This window comes from Dasypus novemcinctus, chromosome 24 (genome assembly GCF_030445035.2).
Source record: "Dasypus novemcinctus isolate mDasNov1 chromosome 24, mDasNov1.1.hap2, whole genome shotgun sequence".
NCBI classification, from domain to species: Eukaryota; Metazoa; Chordata; class Mammalia; order Cingulata; family Dasypodidae; genus Dasypus; species Dasypus novemcinctus.
Window position 1 is genome coordinate 49,532,078 of NC_080696.1, and position 17,905 is coordinate 49,549,982.

The window sequence follows — 17,905 nt, forward strand, 5'->3', positions numbered from 1 at the left end:
ACTTGCGGGGCAGGGGGAAGGGGAGAGAAATTAAAACAAAAAAAAAGGTCTGAAATAAAGCCTCGAAGGCAGATATAGTCCCTGCCCACTCTTGGCTGGTGGGGCACAGAGGGCCCCTCCCTGGGAAGGAGGGTGGGAGGGGTACTAGTGGTTACTGGCAAGAGTAATTGAGGCTGGAGTTTGTGCTGGATGGAGTAAGCTAGGGGTTCCCTGCAATCATCCCACCTCCTCATTTTACAGTTGAGTCCAAAGCCTAGAGAGGGGAAGGGCCAGACCCAAGACCCAGGTTTCCTAACTCCATTTGGAATCAGAGACTTGGTGCAGATAATTAAAAGCAATCATGATCACCTATTGAGGGCTTGCAATATGTACTGCACTAAGCATTTTTTGTGTTGACCTCATTTTATGCTGCATCAATTTAGGGACTAAGGGTCCTTCTTAAAGCTGAGGAAGCAAATTCAGAGTGGGGAAGACAGTTGCCCAAGGTCCTGAAGAAGAGTGAAGTCATGTCTGCCCCGTACTGCCCTCGAGCATGTAGCCTGTCAAAGACTGGGGGTTACCCAGTGGAATTCCCCAGCTCCCCACAAGCAGAGTCCACTACTTCCCTCCTAGTGGAGCAGGGAGAGGAAGCTGAGCCAAGGAAGACTTCCAGAGTGGAGAAAAGAGGGCAGAGCCTGGGGTGTGGAGAAGGGGTCAAGGAGGGGCTCTGGCCAGAAGGGGGGTATCACAGAAGGACAATGGTTGGGCAGGGGGATCATTAGGCTCAGAAAGAGGCCTCTGGGAGTCTTTGTGCCTTCTTTTTGGCCAATTGGGACCTTCAGATTGAGGGCCAGCCTGACCCCTCCCTCCCTTCCAATTCTCATGAACTCTGCAGTTTGCAAAACCCAACTCCTCCCTTCAGGGCCGGCGGTTTCCTGTGGGTCTGGGGTCTTGCCTGACTCAGCAGTGGGGACTGTGGGCAGTGGGGTGAGGAGGTGGTGTAAGAACTTTCTTTGCCTTCTCATGCTGGGGCTGCTCAACACACACACACACACACACACATACACACACACCATCTCCTGAGTCAGCTACAGCCCAGCGGGCAGGGGCGGGGTCACTGATTCAGTTATCAGCACCTGCTTAAAGTCCCCAAGAGGGCAGCTGCAGTCAGACACTGCTGCCCTCACCATGAGCCTCTGGCGGTCCCTGGTCCTGGCACTCCTGGTGCTGGGATGCTGCTCCGCCGCCCCCCAACGGCGCCAGCCCACCGTTGTGGTCTTCCCTGGAGACCGGGGAGCCCGTCTTACTGACAGGCAGCTGGCAGAAGTAAGCAAACTCCCCCTTCTAGAATTGGGGAGGTCTGGCCAGGAAGGCAGCAAAGGTCCCCAGGGAGGACACAGAGTCTCAGAGGAGATGCTTTAGGGGTGTGGTTAGGAGTGTTGGGCATGACTGGAGAAACGGGCAGGCACTGGGGGATTCCTGTGGAGGCTTTGAGCAGTGATGGCCAGGGGTGGGCAATGGGGGTTTCCTACATAGGCAATGGGAAACGGTTTGTGACAGAGCCTTGGGGCATTCTGGGGTGGCCATGGGCTGGGAGTGTCTGGGGAGGGTCCTGGGTATTCCATGGGTTGGGGATGAACAGGGGTGTCCCCTGGGGGAGGCATGAGCCAGGGGCACCTAGGAGTGGGAAGGAGCTGAACATGCCTCTGGGGAGGTGAGATTCCTGGGTGTGCACACAGCATGGTATCCAGGGCACCGAGTCCTGGCAGAAGCGCCTTACCTCCTCGTCATCAGTCCTTGCGCACCTGGAGGGATGGAGCCGTGGGCAAGTAGGGAGGAGAAAGGGATTCAGAGATGTCCTTGGGAGCGGCTCAGCTCACTGATGTCACTACCCCTCCATCCGCAGGATTACCTGTTCCGCTACGGCTACACTGGTGTGGCCGAGATGCAAGATGAGACGGGGTCCCTGCGTCCAGCGCTGCTGCGTCTCCAGCAGCGCCTGGCCCTGCCCGAGACCGGCGAGCTGGACAGCACCACCCTGGAGGCCATGCGGGCCCCGCGCTGCGGCGTCCCGGACGTGGGAGGCTTCCAGACCTTCGAGGGCGAACTCAAGTGGCAGCACCACAACATCACGTACTGGTGCGCGGCCTGATCTCGCGGGGATGGGCGATGTGGAGGCTGGAGGCAGGTCCCGGGGCGTGCGGGGGCCGGCGCTGAGCACGTCCCGTTTTAGACGGGGCCCCGGGTCCCACTACCTCAGGTGCGGCCTGCGGGAGCGGCTCCACCTTCCGGGTCATGGCTCTCTCAATCCTACCCTTCCTGGTGAGGCTGACAGGAGGATCCAAAGAGAAAAATACCTCTAAAAGTTCTTTACAGACGAAAGCGCGCAGCGCAGGGAGAGCCGTGTCTTCCGCAGCCGACCGGACCAGGGGTGCAGCTGTTGCCCCCTCCCGGGCCTCTCATTTCTGACCCCTTTCCTCCCGCCTTTCCCTGGCAGGATCCAAAACTACTCGGAAGACTTGCCCCGCGACGTGATCGACGACGCCTTTGCCCGCGCCTTCGCGCTGTGGAGCGAGGTGACGCCGCTCACCTTCACCCGCGTGTACAGCCGGGACGCCGACATTGTCATCCAGTTTGGTGTCGCGGGTGAGAACGTGAGAAGGGGAAAGCCACGAGGGTCCGGGATGGGGGCGAGGGGCGAAGGAGGACCACGGAGCCGAGAGATGACCCGGCTTTCTGTTCCGGCCCCCTCAACCCTGCCCTCCGGTGTCCCATCTGGCGCCCCGTCCTGCGGGCCACCGCACAGCGCGGGGGCTCAGGGCTTGGAGAGGTGCGCGCGGGCAAGATTTCAGGGGGACCCTCGACCCCTCCTTCCCGCGCCCTTGGGGAACGCCCGGTGCGCACAACTACGTGCGGCCAATTCCCTTCCTCTCCACCCGCTTCTTCAGAGCACGGAGACGGGTATCCCTTCGATGGGAAGAACGGACTCCTGGCACACGCCTTTCCTCCCGGCCGGGGCATTCAAGGAGACGCCCACTTCGACGACGATGAGTTATGGTCGCTGGGCAAGGGCGTCGGTGAGATCCTGAGCCGCACCGGCCCCCGACTCCCTTCTCCCTTCTCCCCCGTCCCCAGCGTCCCTGATTCCCGGCTCCCCCCTCCGCAGTGGTTCCGACCAGATTTGGAAACGCAGACGGCGCTGCCTGCCACTTCCCCTTCACTTTCGAGGGCCGCTCCTACTCCTCCTGCACCACCGACGGCCGCTCCGACGACTTGCCCTGGTGCAGCACCACGGCCGACTACGACACCGACCGCCGGTTCGGCTTCTGCCCCAGCGAGAGTGAGTGCGGGGTAGCGGCGCGGGTAGGGACGCCCACCGCTCTCGGGGGTCTGGGCTTCTAATCCCAGCTCTGATCCAGCTCTGCCGCTACCGCTGTGCGGCCTGCAAACCACGCCCGCGCTTGCTGGGCCCAGTCTCCTCATCTGCGAAATGAGAGGAGGGATGGCCCACACCCCAGGCCTGCGCTGAGAGTGCGGGCCTCCCCAGGGCTCTACACCCAGCACGGCAACGCGGACGGCAAGCCTTGCGTGTTTCCATTCATCTTCGAGGGCCGCTCCTACTCTGCCTGCACCTCCGACGGCCGCTCCGACGGCTACCGCTGGTGCGCCGCCACCGCCAACTACGACGAGGACAAGGTCTACGGGTTCTGCCCGACTCGAGGTACCTCCCCACCCCCTACGGGATCCAGCCCCGCCCCACCCACCGGAGTCGGCCCCGCCCCCTGATCCTGCCGCTCCTCGATTTGTCTCGCCACGTCTCATTGGTCCTCAGACCGCCGTGATCCCGCCCACCACCTCAACCCCTCCTTCCAGCTGCTCCTCCCCCCGTCCATCACCGCAGGGCCTCGTTGGCTCCGCCTTCGCCCGTTCCCAGGGTCTGGTCCTCAGGCCCCGCCCACCAGCCTGGCCCCGCAGCGCCCCCTAGCCCTTTTAGAAGGGCCACCTGGACTCCGGCTCCCTGGGCCCGCCCCTGGCTCCTCGCTGGGCCCGCCCGCCCGGCTCACCCAAGGTCCTGGGTCTCTCCAGTCGACTCGACGGTGACCGGGGGTAACTCGCCGGGGGAGCAGTGCGTCTTCCCCTTCATCTTCCTGGGCAAAGAGTACTCGACCTGCACCTCCGAGGGCCGCCAAGATGGGCACCTCTGGTGCGCCACCACTTCCGACTTCGACCGCGACAGGAAGTGGGGCTTCTGCCCGGACCAAGGTGAGCGGAATGCCGAGACTCCGGGACTCGGGGCGCGGCCGGGGCAGTGGAAGGGGGATGGCCAAAGCCGGGGGCGGAGGTGGGGGGGCACGGGTCCTGGCGCTCACGCCGCAGGCGCCCCCTTCCCTCCAGGTTACAGCCTGTTCCTTGTGGCTGCGCACGAGTTCGGCCACGCGCTGGGCTTGGACCACTCGTCGGTGCCGGAGGCGCTCATGTACCCCATGTACAGTTACACCGAGGGGCCCCCTCTGCATGAGGATGACGTGAAGGGGATCCAGCATCTCTATGGTGAGGTGTGGGGCAGAGGTGGAGGGAGGGGACGGAAGAGCGGAGCTCTGCTGGAGGACGGGGGTGGAGTGTTGGGGCTGCCGCCGCGGGTGTGCTGGGAGATGGCGATTAAGAGCCCGGACCCGGGAGTGGGATAGAGGAGGACTCAAAAGCCAGTCCAGCCACTTCCTGGCTAGATGGCCTTGGACATGTTATCTCATTCCCCAGGGCCTCGATTTCTTCATCTGTAAAATGGGGTTAATAATAAGTAAGAGCCATATGGGTGTTAGATGCTTTTGTTATGGCCACTTGCCATTAGCATTATTTTTTTCTCATGTAAAAAAATGGGGATTTTAAAGTATGCACAGAGGGTTTCTGTGAAGATTGAACAGCTAATGTGAGTTCTTGGCACGAAGTTGACTACGTGGTGCGGTCTCGTCCCCGGGCCTGGGAAGTGGGGGGTGGGGAATCCTTCCGTCTTGTGTCCCTCAGTTTGACAGTCAGGGGTGAGAGATTATGGCTTGAAGGAAAGGCGAGTGTATGAAAGGAAAGGGCCTGTCTATGGTTGAGGGAAGGCAAGCCCCGACAGCTAACGTGAGGAGTGTGTGCCAGAGGGGGACCCTGGAGGGGTACTCTGCGGGCACAGGATACGGCGGTATGGGGGCGTCTCATCTGGTGTCTCTGTTTAGGTTCTCGCCCTGAACCTGATCCAAGGCCTCCAGCCACCACCACACCTAAACAAGAGTCCACGGCTCCCCCGACGGTCTGTCCCACGGGACCCCCCACTGCCCGACCTTCAGAACGCCCCACCGAGGGCCCCACCGGTCCCCCTTCAGCGGGCCCCACGGGTCCCCCTACTGCGGGCCCTTCTGCAGCCCCCACACGGTCTTTGGATCCAGCGGATAATGAGTGTAACGTGAGGATCTTTGATGCCATCGCGGAGATCGGGAAACGTCTGCACTTCTTCAAGGATGGGTGAGGCGGCAGGGATGTGTGTGATTGACCGAGGGGCTCGGCGGAGGGACCTGCCTGTCTCTCCCTGCCCGCTGGTCCTCGGTTCAAGACTCAGTGGCCCGCCTTTCCCCTTTCACGTCCCCAGGAAGTACTGGCGGATCTCTGAGGGTGGGGGACGCCGGGTGCAGGGCCCCTTCCTTATCGCTGGCACTTGGCCCCAACTGCCGTCCAAGCTGGACTCTGCTTTTGAGGATCCGCTCTCCAAGAAGATTTTCTTCTTCTCTGGTTAGTCGTGCCACCCCCTCACCCCTTCTACCCCCGCCGTCGAGGAGGACTGAGAGGCCAAGGATAAGCCAGGGGAGACCGTGCAGATGAGAAAAACGCACCGCTTCCTAAACGCATGCAGTTTAGCAAATTTATCTGGGGAGGAATTTCGGCCCATCTGCGCACGGCCCCCTTGCGCAACCGCCCCCACCCCCACCCCCGGCTGGAGAAAGGCCTCACTGGGTTCTCACCCCCCCCCCACCCCCTTCAAGAGGAATAAATGGTCCTTCTCCGCTCCCCGATTGATGCGACTCTTCTCCCCCGCAGGGCGCCAGGTGTGGGTGTACACGGGTGCGAAGGTTCTGGGCCCGAGGCGGCTGGACAAGCTGGGCCTGGGGCGGGAGGTGGCTCGCGTCACCGGGATCCTCCCGCGCGGGCCGGGTAAGGCGCTGCTGTTCAGCCAGGAGCGTTTCTGGAGGTGAGAGGCACGGCGACCGCCGGCAGGGGGAGCCCGGGCGCCGCTCGCCCGCCCGCCGGCTCGCGGGCTCAGCGCGGATGTCCTCGCCGCCTTCTTGCAGGTTCGACCTGAAGACGCAGACTGTGGATCCCAGGAGCGCCAGCCGGGTGGACGAGATGTTCCCCGGGGTGCCCTTGGACACGCACGATATCTTCCAGTACCAAGGTGAGGGGCTGAGGATGGGGGGTGGGAGGTGGGGGCGGGTCCTTCCAGAGACATTTCCCAGGTTCACGGACTCCCTTGCCTTAGTGATGGGCCAAATTCTGAGCAAGCAAGAAAAAAGCCCTTGGGGACTGAGGCTAATGCCCCCAGCACAGATGAGAAGCCTATAGAGGCAGAGACCTTTCCTAGAACAATCAGGGAGTCCCTGACACAGCCGGGGCCAGGGCTGGAAACTCTTTCCCCTCCAGCACAACACATGTTTTGCCTAAAGGCTCATTCCTTTATTAAACAAGATCTGTCACGTGCCTATAATGTGCCAGGTCCTGTGCTGCTTCTGGGGAGCCAGTGATGCATAAGACAATTCACAGCTGTGTGCCTTTGGGCCAGTTGCTGCCACTTTCAGTCCCCACGTGTAAAATGGGTAGAATAGTTGGAATTATATTTGCTTTTTCTTTCTCTCTCACTACTCACATCCAATTGGTTGATGAGTTCTGTGGACTCTACTGCCAAAATATTTCGTGAAGCTGTCACTTTTCACCATCTTCTTTGCATAAACCCTGGTCCAAGCCATCTGGCTGTCCAATATCTTTAATATAGTCCCTGGGACTAGAGGACGATGGTCCGGAGGGTGACCCCAGATGCATTCCAAGGTCAACAAATTGACATGATCTGACCCCTGTCCCCACCTTTCTGTCTTCACCTCCCTCCACCACTCCTGTCATTCACTCGCTTCACCCTCCTGCCCCTGGCTGTTCTTTAAACATATTGGGGCCATTCCTGGTGCAACGGCCCTTGTGCCATTGGTTCCCTCTGTCTGGAAGGCTCTTCTCCCAGATGATCTCCTGGTGGCCTCCCTCTCATCCTTCAGGCCTAAATGCCAAGGCCACCTTTTCAGAGAGGCCTTCTCTGACCCTCATTATCTATACACACACTCATTTTCATTTCCTCCATGGCTTTTTTTACATTGTCAAACCAATCTCAATTACTTGTTTGCTTATTAATCATCTGTCTTACCCTATTAGAATGCAAAGAACGGAGATCATGCCTGTGTTTTTCTCTGCTGTGTCCACAGTTCCTCAAACATTTGTTGAATAAATTAATGACTTTGTTGAATGAGTGTTGCAGGAATTGTTCTGAGCATTAGAATAGGTCATCTGTTCATCTATATGTTAATTCATTCATAAAATTTATACAGAGCACCTACCATGTGCCAGGTCTGTGTCAAGGTTTGGACATAGAAGTCTGCTCTCCAGCATCTCATAGGAAGATAGAGGAGATGGAGTGGTCATTGAAAGCCTTGGAAAGATCTAGAAAGGGCAGGAGGGATGATTGTAGAGCTCTTGCTCTTGTTTCTGCATGTGTCTGTAGGACAGTTGGAATCATCCACCACTGTCTGTTTCTCCCCTGCAGAGAAAGCCTACTTCTGCCAGGACCGCTTCTTCTGGCGTGTGAGTTCTTGGAATGAGGTGAACCAAGTGGACCAAGTGGGCTACGTGAGCTTCGACATCCTGCAGTGCCCTGAGGCCTAGGGCTCCCCATCTTGCCTGGCAGTGTAGTGTAGGTCCCCAAGGCGACCACCCCCAGCGGGAGGTGCCAGTTCGCTGGATATGAACTGAGGGGTCTATTCTGGGAGCCAGGGGAGGAGTGGAGGTGGGCTGGCCCTCTCCTCCCACCTTCGTTTTTGGTTGGAATGTTTTTAATAAACTTGGATTCTCTAACCTTGAGAATCAGTTTTTAAATTAATTAATTAAACCGATGAATGGCTTACTATGTGCCGGGCAGTGTTCTAAGAACTTCCTAGACATTATTGTTATAACCACTCTATTAGGAAGGTTTACTATGATTATCCCTATTTTATAGCTGAGGAAATGGTCTACTCATTATTCATTCACCAGACATTTATTGAGCGCCTCCATGGAGCCAGGCCCTGTGCTGGACACTGGAGATAGAGGAATCAGATTGTGTTCCTGCCTTCTCTGTGCCTCTCTAACTTTAGGGTGTGCATGAATGCCCCAGGGACCTGGCTTCAAATGTAGAGCCCAGGCTCCCTCCCTAAGAGCTCAATTGAGTTATGAGGGTGATTCTATGGGTGGGGGTGGGGGTGGGATCATGCTTGGAGAGTGCAGAGTGTGACACCCTTTCCTAGAATAATGGTGTGCCTATGCCTGTGTGTTGTGGGTGAGGTTGGGAATGTTTTCCAGCCAAGATGACCTCTGGAAAGATGAGCAAGCGTTTCTTCCTGTGCAAGTGGGGCAGTCTTCTTAGAGGGTAATTTACCAAAAATCGTGAAGCCTAAAAAATGTGACAATTCTTTAACCCTCACATAAGTGTATCCAAAATGATACATAGACGATATCGATTACAGCATTATTTGTATAGTGAGAAACTGCCAACAAGCAGAGTAAATGCCCAAAAGTAAGACAAGTGAATAAATAAACCATGAATTATATACACCCTTGGCACAGCACTGACCACATGTGTAAACACCTTAATCGTTAAAACAACCCTATGAGACAGATGCTACTATTACCTTATAGGTACTATTACTATTGCCATCACCACCACCCTTGCGTTACAAATGAGGAAACCGAGGCAGAGAGAGTTATACAACTCACCCAAAGTCTCACAGCTAGTGAGTAGTGACAGTGGGGTTTGAATGTGGACCTTCAGTACGAATACTTGGAGAAGAGAAAAAGCAGGGGGTGTTTGGGGAACTGCAAATGGCTCACAGCTTGAGGGGAGAAGAGAGGATTCTAAGGTGGTTGAGCTAGGAGGGGCGGTTTGGGCTAGATTAGAGGAAGTCCAAAAGCCAGGCTAAGGGGTATGGGCTTGACCCCACAAGACAGGGGAGGAACTTGACTGAAGGGTCAGGGTGGCTGAGTAGTGGTGATGGACTTGGTCAGATTCTGTCTTCTAGAGTTGGGGCTCAACTGGGGTTTTAAGGCAGGGTTCAGAGTACTTCCTCCTGGGGCAGAACCCCCCTCTTAGGAATAACCCATTCCCATTGGCATACAAAAGGTCCTTGAACGTTATTTACATCCCTCTTGACCCCCATCTCCCTCTAAATACTGTCCCATTTCTCTGCCCCCAACCCTCATTCACATAAAAATTCCTCCAAGTATGGTCTCTACTCACTGTCTCCACTTTCTCAATTCCCATTCTCTCTTCAACCATTCCTAGCTTGGCTCCTGCCCCACTAGGACACTGAAATCACCCTCCTCAAAGGCACTTCTCTGGGCTCACCTTAAGTCATCTCTCAGCAAGTTTGACATAGTTGCTCATGCCTTTGCTCTTGAAATTCTTTCTTCACCTGGCCTCTGGGACCCCCTCCCCCAGTACTGGTTCTCCTCTCACCTGACCAGCCACCTCTTTTTCATCTTCTTGGCTGGAGCATTCCCTTTCCAACCTCTAAATGACAGACTGTGCTCCATCCTTGGACTTCATTTCCATGAACACTCACTCCCTGTGATCGGCTTTAATTAGCACCTCTGTTAAAAACTCCTAAATTTATATCCCTAGCCTTAACCTCTCCCCTGGGCTCCAGACTTGTACATTCAATTGCTTACTCCACACTGCTACTTAGACTCCTAAGTGCATGTCAACCTAACAGGTCCTAAGATGAACTTGTGGTCTCCACTTTCCAAATATGCTTCCCCTTCAGTTTTCCCCATCTTTGTAAAAGATAATATTGTCCACCCTAAATCAAGCTAAAACTTGATCAGAACTAAAATCTAGGCATCAATTATTTCAATGAATTATTCTAGTATAGGGTTTCTCAACCTCAGCCCTACTGATTAACATTTTGGGTCAGATAATTCTTTGTTGTGGGGAGCTGTACTGTATACTGTAGGATGTTTGGGGGCTTCCCCCAGGAAGTGGTGGGGCTGGGGTGGGATCTGTGGCCAGATGCTAGCTTGACTCAGGGTTAGTTTCCCCTTCTTAGCCCTCGCTGCAGGTCCCACAGGGGTCATTGAGATACTGGCAAAGCTTCAGCTCGTGGCCAGGTAGCCTTGGTACAGGCCTGGATGGCACAAATGGTCTCTTCACTAGAAATCAATAACTTCCCCCTCCCCCCCAGGTTGTGACAACCCACCCAAAGTGTCTCAAATATTGCCAAATGTCCCTTGGTGGGCAACATTGCTCCCTGTTGAGAACCGCTGCTCTAGTATAATGAACAGCCAGACAAGTGTACCTCTCATCTATATACATTTCAGTAATTTTTCACAAATCAAATAAAGGATCAAGAAACAACACAGGAAACGGACTTTGGCCCAGTGGTTAGGGCGTCCGTCTACCATATGGGAGGTCCGCGGTTCAAACCCCGGGCCTCCTTGACCCGTTTGGAGCTGGCCATGCGCAGCGCTGATGCGCGCAAGGAGTGCCGTGCCACACAAGGGTGTCCCCCGCGTGGGGGAGCCCCACGCGCAAGGAAAGCCGCCCAGCGTGAAAAGAAAGAGCAGCCTGCCCAGGAATGGCGCCGCCCACACTTCCCGTGCCGCTGACGACAGCAGAAGCGGACAAAGAAACAAGACGCAGCAAATAGACACCAAGAACAGACAACCAGGGGAGGGGGGAAATTAAATAAATAAATCTTTAAAAAAAAAGAAAAGAAACAACACAATCAGCGCCCCAGAAGCCCCTTCATATCCCCCTGCGATCATTACCCACTTCTCCGTAAGAGTAACCACCATCATGGCTTCTAACAGCTTAATTTGATATTGACTATTTTTGTACTTTATTTAAATCATGTCATATAGTCTGTGATCTTGTATCTGACTTCTTTGGCTCAGTGTTATATTTGTGAGATTGATCCATATTCTGTGAATTGTAGATTGTTCATTGTCATCACTGTGTGGTGTGTACTACATCATATGATGGGTCCATAATTTATCCATTTTACTATTGATGGGCATTTGGGTCATTTTCAATTTGGGGCTATTATGAATAAAGCTGCCATGTACATTCTTGAGAATATCTTCTGGTGAGCATGTGCAACCATTCATTTTGTCTATGTACCTAGGCATGGAATTGGTGGTCAAAGAGTATGAGTATTCTCAGCTTTAGTAGATATGATCAGCTTTCCAAGGTGGTTTTGTCCATCTTTCCTCCCACCAGCAGTGTGTTTCCAGGAGTCCTCCTTGACTCCTCCTGTCTTTCCATCACATGCCACATCCAATCCATCAGCAGATCCTGTCAGTTCCACTTCCAAAACACGTCTGGAGTCAGATGACTGCCGCCACTCCCGTTCAGCTATCAGCACCTCTCCTTTGAAGGTCTGCAGGAGCCTCCTAATTAAGACTCCCAGCTTCCACTCATGCCCTTCTTTAGCAGAGCCTTCACTTGCAGCCAGAGTGATCCTGTTAAAGTATAAATCAGATCACATCATTCCCCTGTTCAAAAACCTCCAGTGGCTTCCCTTGTGGATTAGAAAAGAATCCAGGCCTGTCCCCAAGGCCTTCAAGAGACCACATGATCTGCCCTCCTTTCCTTCCTCATTTATCACTCTCTTCTGTGTTCACTCTTCCACTCCTTCAACAGCCCAGGCTTCTTCCCACCCCCAGGGCCTTTGCACCAGTTATTTTTGCTACCAGAGAATTCTCTGCATAGCTGGGTCCTTCTCAACTTTCAGGTCTTAGCTCAAATATCATCTCTTCTGGGAGGCCTTTTCAGACCATCCCCTAAAGTAGCTTGTTGCCCTAGCCATTATCCCATGGCTCTATTTTTTTTCTTTAAAAAACTTTGTTTATCCCCTCGCATGGCTTCTCGTCTGTTTTGTGTTCATTGTGTTTGCTCATTTTCTGCCCGTTGACCTCCCATGAGGAAGGCGGCCGGCAACTGTTTAAGCCGCATCCGCTCCTTATTTTCTTCTTAACATGAACTACCATCTAAAATGATCTTACCCATGCATTTGCTTATGGTCTCCGCCCCCCCTCAACTAGAATTTAAGCTACACAGTGTACAGAGTCAGACAATTCCATTCACTGCTATATCTCCGCTGTCTAGCACCAGTACCTGATCACAGGAGTGCTATCAATATGTGTTGGATGAATGAATGAACCTCAGGGGTGTAGGGGAGCCCAGTAGAGGCGGGTTGGGGCTTTGGGGCTTTGGAAGCTGCACACTAGGGCCCCGGGGGTAGGGACGGCTCTCAGGTGAGGATGGGCACCTTGGGTGCTGGTGGTGGGATGGAGAGACCCGGGACTCCGGACTCAGCGGGCACTAGGACCCCGCGCGGCACCGCGGGCGGCTGGCGGGCGGCGGGCGGGGGGAGTCCGCGCTCTCCCTCCCGGAGCCCGGCTGCGGCCACTTGTGCGATCCCGGCCCGCGCCGCGGCCGCCTGGCCCCTCTCCGCGTCATGAGCCGCAGATTCACCGTCACCTCGCTGCCTCCCGCGGGCTCCGCCGGGACCTCTGAGCCGGAGTCCCGCCGGCATTCGGCCGCAGAAGCCCGCCACCTCCCGGGGGAAGACGCCAAAGGTAGAGGCCGCAGGGGGCGGGGCCGAGGGGAGCGGGGGCGGGGCGAGCAAGGGGCGGAGGGGCGGGGCGGGCCTTCGGGTGGAAGGGGTGGGGCCAGGACTGGAGTTGGGGGTCTCAGCCGACCGTAGGAGGTAGAAGAGCCGGGACCCAGCGAGGAGGACGGAACCGAAGGTGCGAAGGGGAGGGGCCACACTCTAGGTGGGCGGGGCCATACGGGCAGAGGGCGGGGCCAGGAAAAGGGCCGGCTACAGGGAGGAAGGAGCGATCTGGTGATGGAGGGGCTGGAGTCCAGGGGGCCGGGGGCACTAAAGAGGCGGGGGCATGCCGAGTAGGGGGCGGGACCAGAGGGGAAAAGGTGGGGGCCAGGGAAGGGGGAGGGCTGTGTGATTGATGAGGTGGGTCCAGATTCAAGGTGAAGGGGGCGGGACGAGCTCGGCCAGGGGGCGGGAGAGGGAGGAACCAGAGGGAAAGGGCTTGGGCCAGGAGGAGGATCCAGGGTAGGGCCAGGACTTGGGGTTTGGGGTCAGGGCGGGAGGAAAAATGAGCCCTGGTCGTTGAGGGAAATGCAGGGTCAGCGGGTCATTCTAGTGCCTGGGAGACCCTCCAATCCTCTGCCTTCCTGGAGACGCAGCGGACAGCGTCAGGGGATCCCGACTTTGAGGAAGGGAAGTTGGTTTGGACCCTGGGCAGCCCGAGCCAGGGCGGATCCCGTGGGAACTCTGGTCCCGACCCTCGAGGACCCACTTAGCTCCTTCTCTGCTCCAGCTCCGGAAGAGTTGGGAGGAGCCAGTTTAGGAGGGGTTCTTCCTTTCCGACTGTTGCAATGTCTTGGAATGGAAGTTACACGCTGGGTTCAGAGGAAAGGGGAAGGGAAGGATCCTTCTAGCCTTCGGTGGACAAGTAACAACCAGGCTGTAGACACAGTCTCCCCGGCAGGGGGTGCTTGTCAGGGCTCCCTTCTCTGGCTCTGTGCCCCTCAGGTCTGGAAGGAACACCACGAATCGGCTCGGAGTGGCCCCAGCGCGGGGAGGAGGAAGAGCCTCCCCGGGCCGCCAGGGGTCGCTGCTGAGCCGCAGGTGAGCTCGCCCTAACCCCCGCAAACCCAAGCGCCACAAACCCTAGATGGGCCAACTGCCTCCCTGAAGAGATGACCCATCCGAGGCCTAGACTTCCCCGGTGAACTCTGAACCAACCGCCTCCCCGACTTGGACTTCTCGGGCTTTTTCCACTCTTGGTCCTTCCCATACATAGTACTCTGCCCACTTTCCCATTTTCATAAATGACTTTACCATCCTCCTGGATTTGAAAGCTGGAAATCTGGGAGCCATTTTCATTATCTTTTTCTCTTCCTATCGAATCCAGTAGGCCCTCAAGCCTTGGCCACTCTACCTCCAAAACTTATCCCTAATCCAGCCACATCTCCCCACCTCTGCCACCACCACCCTGGTCCAGACATTCAGCTCTCACATGGCGGGGACCACAGTCTCCCCCCTGGTCTGCCTGCTGCCAGTCTTGCTCTAACCATCCTCCATACGGGCTTCCCATCACCTCTTCTACTCTTCACATACCTAAATGTGTTTACTACCTCCCCCAGCAGCCAGGGAAATGCCTACTCACTCACTAAGTTATAGCTCATTTAACCTCTTCTAAAAGCCTTCTCACTTTCCCTTGCTCCCAGGCAGAGGCAGTCATTTCCTCTCCTGTCCACCCACTGCACCATTAAAGCACATGTCCCAGTGGATGGCCACTATTTACTGTGTGTTGCCTCCATTGGAGCATCGCAAGAGCAGAAACCATATCCTTTAATCTTTATATTCTGGGTTCTAAGTCTAGAGCCTGGCACTTAGTAGGTACTTAATGCTCATCAGATCAGAGGGGTTGTGGCTGTAGGCTCCTGCTTCTCCTACCTTTCCTCTTTTCCCACTCTCCATTCCCTGGCACGGTCGTAAGATGGACCTCTCTTGTCCCAAATTGCTTGGCCAGTTTTCCCATTCACATACCCATGCTCCTGCAAGATTGAAGTAAAACACAGCCCAAGACTTTGGGTGTGCAGATGTGTATGCAAATTGAATGCGGGCATGGAATGCTGTGTGCTCTGTATGTTTCTTTGTGTGTCTTAAGGGGGAACAGCTCACACTAGCCCTGTGGAATGGCCACTGAGTCCATGCTTGTGTGTGTCCTTGTATCCAGTGTGTCAGTGGGCATGTGGATGTATTTCTATGTCTCTTTGTGAGAGTGGGTACCTGTATGAATGTGGGTGTTGGAAGCTCCATTTTGAGAAGGATTTGGGTGACTTTTAGCCTCTTAAGCCTCGAGCACCTCCTCCCAGGGAGATCACTGCTTGGGAAGCAGGCAACAACAGCTCCCTGGGAGAACCAACATCTGGTGTCATCTTTTTCACAGCTGTTCTTGTGCCAGTCCTCTGGCCACAGGGAGAAGCTCTCCCCACCTCTTGTCCTCACCCAGGCCCAAAGGGAGGAATGGCAGCATTCCACCGGAAGAAGGATTGGGGGATGTTTTTCAGGTCATGTGTGTGTGTGAACATTGTCCTTCACTCTGGGTCAAGGGAGTGGGGTTTATAATATCTCTAGGGGTATTTCTGGCTCTCAGAGGATCAGCTATAGGTGGAGACATGACTCACAGTGGGTGCAAAAAGCAAATCAGAGGCTTGAATCTACAGTTAACTCTAGTTTGCAGCCCTATGCCTCAGTTGCCTCATTTGTACCATGGGAAGATTAATGGTGAACCGGCTGGATAGAAGTGTACATGAGACAAATTGTTATGACTTCAGGCTGTTCCCTCATCTCTTTACCCATGCTCCTGCTGGGCCTCCATTTCTCAGGGAGTGGAAAGATACCTGGGCCTGGGTTAAGACTAACTGGAGTTGGAAGGAGAGGGAGCCAATGAATGCTGGGGAAATGGAGCAAGATCTCACTGTAGTCAATTCATGATCTAGCTCAGGCTCTGTGGTGTGGCCTTGAACACTTTGCTTCTCCTTGCTGAGCCTCAGTTTTCCCATATGCAGTATAAAGGATAGAATACAATAGAAAGTTATCTGAGGGTCCTTATTGCCATAAAAAATGCTAAAATCCTTTGATGATTTAAAAGGGTGAAGTTCTTCTCAATTACACTCTTTGAGAAGCAGACCCAAACCTCATGTTTCAGTCTCTCCATCTGTAAATTGGGAAGAAAGATGCTGTTATTTGTGCAAATATCTGATCTGGAGATCTCCTTCAGCCTGTCCAAGGGTTCCCTCACCACCATGCCCCTCCAAACCAGGACTCAGAACCTCACTGCCCGGTACCTCGGCCCAAGGTGAGCCCTGGGAATCTCCATGGCAACAAACTGGTTATGAACGGGGCTGCAGTTGCCATGGTGACAGGCTGCTCATGCTCTCTCTCTCTTCCCCTTCCTCTCCCCTCCCTTCTTCTCAATGAACCAGAGAGATCTGTGGGCCCAGCTCTCCAGGTGGGGTGGGGGTGGGGGGTGGGCACAGTGAGAAGGGGGTCTGGATTGGGAAAGAGGGAAGACGATCTGAGTCTGCAGGGGAATGGGGAGCTGTTGGGGTGCCATTGCCATGGTGACGAGGATGCAGCCTGTTAATTAAGCCCCCGGTTGCCACAGAAACGGCGGTGGTTGACGTGCTCTGTGGCGAGCCCTGTGTGTGTGGGGTGTGCTGTGTGCTGGACTCATCAATTCACTGCGAGGAGTTTAGATTTGGAGGATGGGAAATGCAGATGTGGGAGAAGACTAAAGGGGAGGGTTCAGGACCTTGGCCATTTGAGGCCAGAGCTGGGAGTGGGTGGGTGGGTTAGATCATGAGACAATGATGTGGAGATAAGGATGGGGACTGACACAGTCAGATGGCCTCAGCTTCCTCCAGAGTCCCTCACCTTCGTTCAGTGGGTAGAGCACTGGGCAGGAGGTCAGGGAGCTGGATTTTAGCCCCCAGACTGCCAGTTTCACCCCCAGAAGATAATTTGTACCTTTCCATTACTAAATTCTAATTTTCCTGTAAGTGGGGGGTAATGGTAAAAAAATAAGATATCAAGTTTTTGCCAGCTCCTTAATCCTAGAATAGCCAGGATGTAGCCTCTCTGAGATTTGTTTCTCTCTGAGAAGCATAAACTAGGAAAGAGAATGAGTTTTAGAGACTCAAAGTTCAGAAATAGGATCCTGCCAGTTCTGCATCTTGTGTTGCATTAATGAGAGGGTTCTCCTAGCCCTAGATCTTCCTAGGATTTGGGGTGTGGGGGGTGCTGAACTGGCAGCTTCCTGGGGCTCAGAGTTGAGGGTCACCTCTTGCTGGCTAACGTCAAGTTGGCAAGCAGAAAGTGCTCCCAGTGTGTTTTTTCAAAGCCTCACAGCAGAAGGTTGCCTGGAAGGCAGAATAGGTCCTAGTTTCTTTGAGAGGTAAGGGTTGTGAACTGAGAGACCAGGGTTTCCCCTTGGGACTGTCTTCTCACTTGGCCTGGGCTCTTCGGAAAGGACTCCATGGCTTTAGTCTGAGGTAAATGAAGAGAACATTAAGAGTTTTCAGAACAGGAAGAAGACCAATGGATTATCCAGCCCAGCTCTTTCATTGTACAGATGGGGATACTGAGGCCCACAGCAAGGAACTCAGTTTTGCCTAGGCATTCACAGGGAGTTTCAGGGCAGAGGAGAACCACAGTCTCCTGAATTTCATATGCCTCTTGAGACTAGGAGCTCTGGTGAGGGTGGACAGACTGGGTACCCAGGGGAAGAAGGGCCATTCCTGCCTTCACTTTGTACTCTCTTGTCAGTGGGTTCAATCAATTATGGCTCTCTGGGTGGGCGGAGCTTCACTAGCTCTGCACCATAAAAGAAGGGAAATACCATGGAGGAACACCTCCAGACCTGGGATTGCAGAATAATCTCAATTTGATTCCACAATGCTTCTCAGATGAACACTCTAGACACATTTTACTATGTTATGTGTACACATAGGATAAGAGAAAACCTTAGTGATGGTAGTGGTGGTGGTATGTCTGTAGTGGGGTGC

The 17,905-nt window shown here is 54.7% G+C and overlaps 2 protein-coding genes across 2 annotated transcripts in view; both read left to right on the top strand.

Moving 5' to 3' along the window:
- The first annotated feature begins 1,151 nt into the window (after positions 1–1,151).
- MMP9 (matrix metallopeptidase 9) lies at positions 1,152–8,176 on the top strand. Its single transcript, XM_058287156.2, has 13 exons — positions 1,152–1,305; positions 1,886–2,118; positions 2,477–2,625; positions 2,928–3,056; positions 3,146–3,319; positions 3,527–3,700; positions 4,066–4,242; positions 4,375–4,530; positions 5,199–5,484; positions 5,609–5,748; positions 6,055–6,205; positions 6,306–6,409; positions 7,817–8,176. Exons 1-13 carry the CDS (start codon positions 1,168–1,170, stop codon positions 7,933–7,935), a joined length of 2,130 nt encoding a protein of 709 aa, XP_058143139.1. The 5' UTR covers positions 1,152–1,167; the 3' UTR covers positions 7,936–8,176.
- A 4,444-nt stretch (positions 8,177–12,620) lies between these two features.
- The window catches only part of SLC12A5 (solute carrier family 12 member 5), a 44,531-nt gene continuing 39,246 nt past the window's right edge, over positions 12,621–17,905 (top strand). The window contains exon 1 of the mRNA XM_004469890.5: positions 12,621–12,882. Within this exon, the coding sequence (XP_004469947.2) occupies positions 12,762–12,882 (121 nt within the window). The 5' untranslated portion in view covers positions 12,621–12,761. The remainder of the gene's footprint in view (positions 12,883–17,905) is intronic.

Excerpts from the sequence above, each read along its gene's own strand:
- MMP9 (XM_058287156.2), top strand. The coding sequence starts at position 1,168 with ATGAGCCTCTGGCGGTCCCTGGTCCTGGCACTCCTGGTGCTGGGATGC. Across the intron at positions 2,626-2,927 it reads CATCCAGTTTGGTGTCGCGG|AGCACGGAGACGGGTATCCC; the intron begins GTGAGAACGTGA and ends CCGCTTCTTCAG. Across the intron at positions 4,531-5,198 it reads GGGGATCCAGCATCTCTATG|GTTCTCGCCCTGAACCTGAT; the intron begins GTGAGGTGTGGG and ends GTCTCTGTTTAG.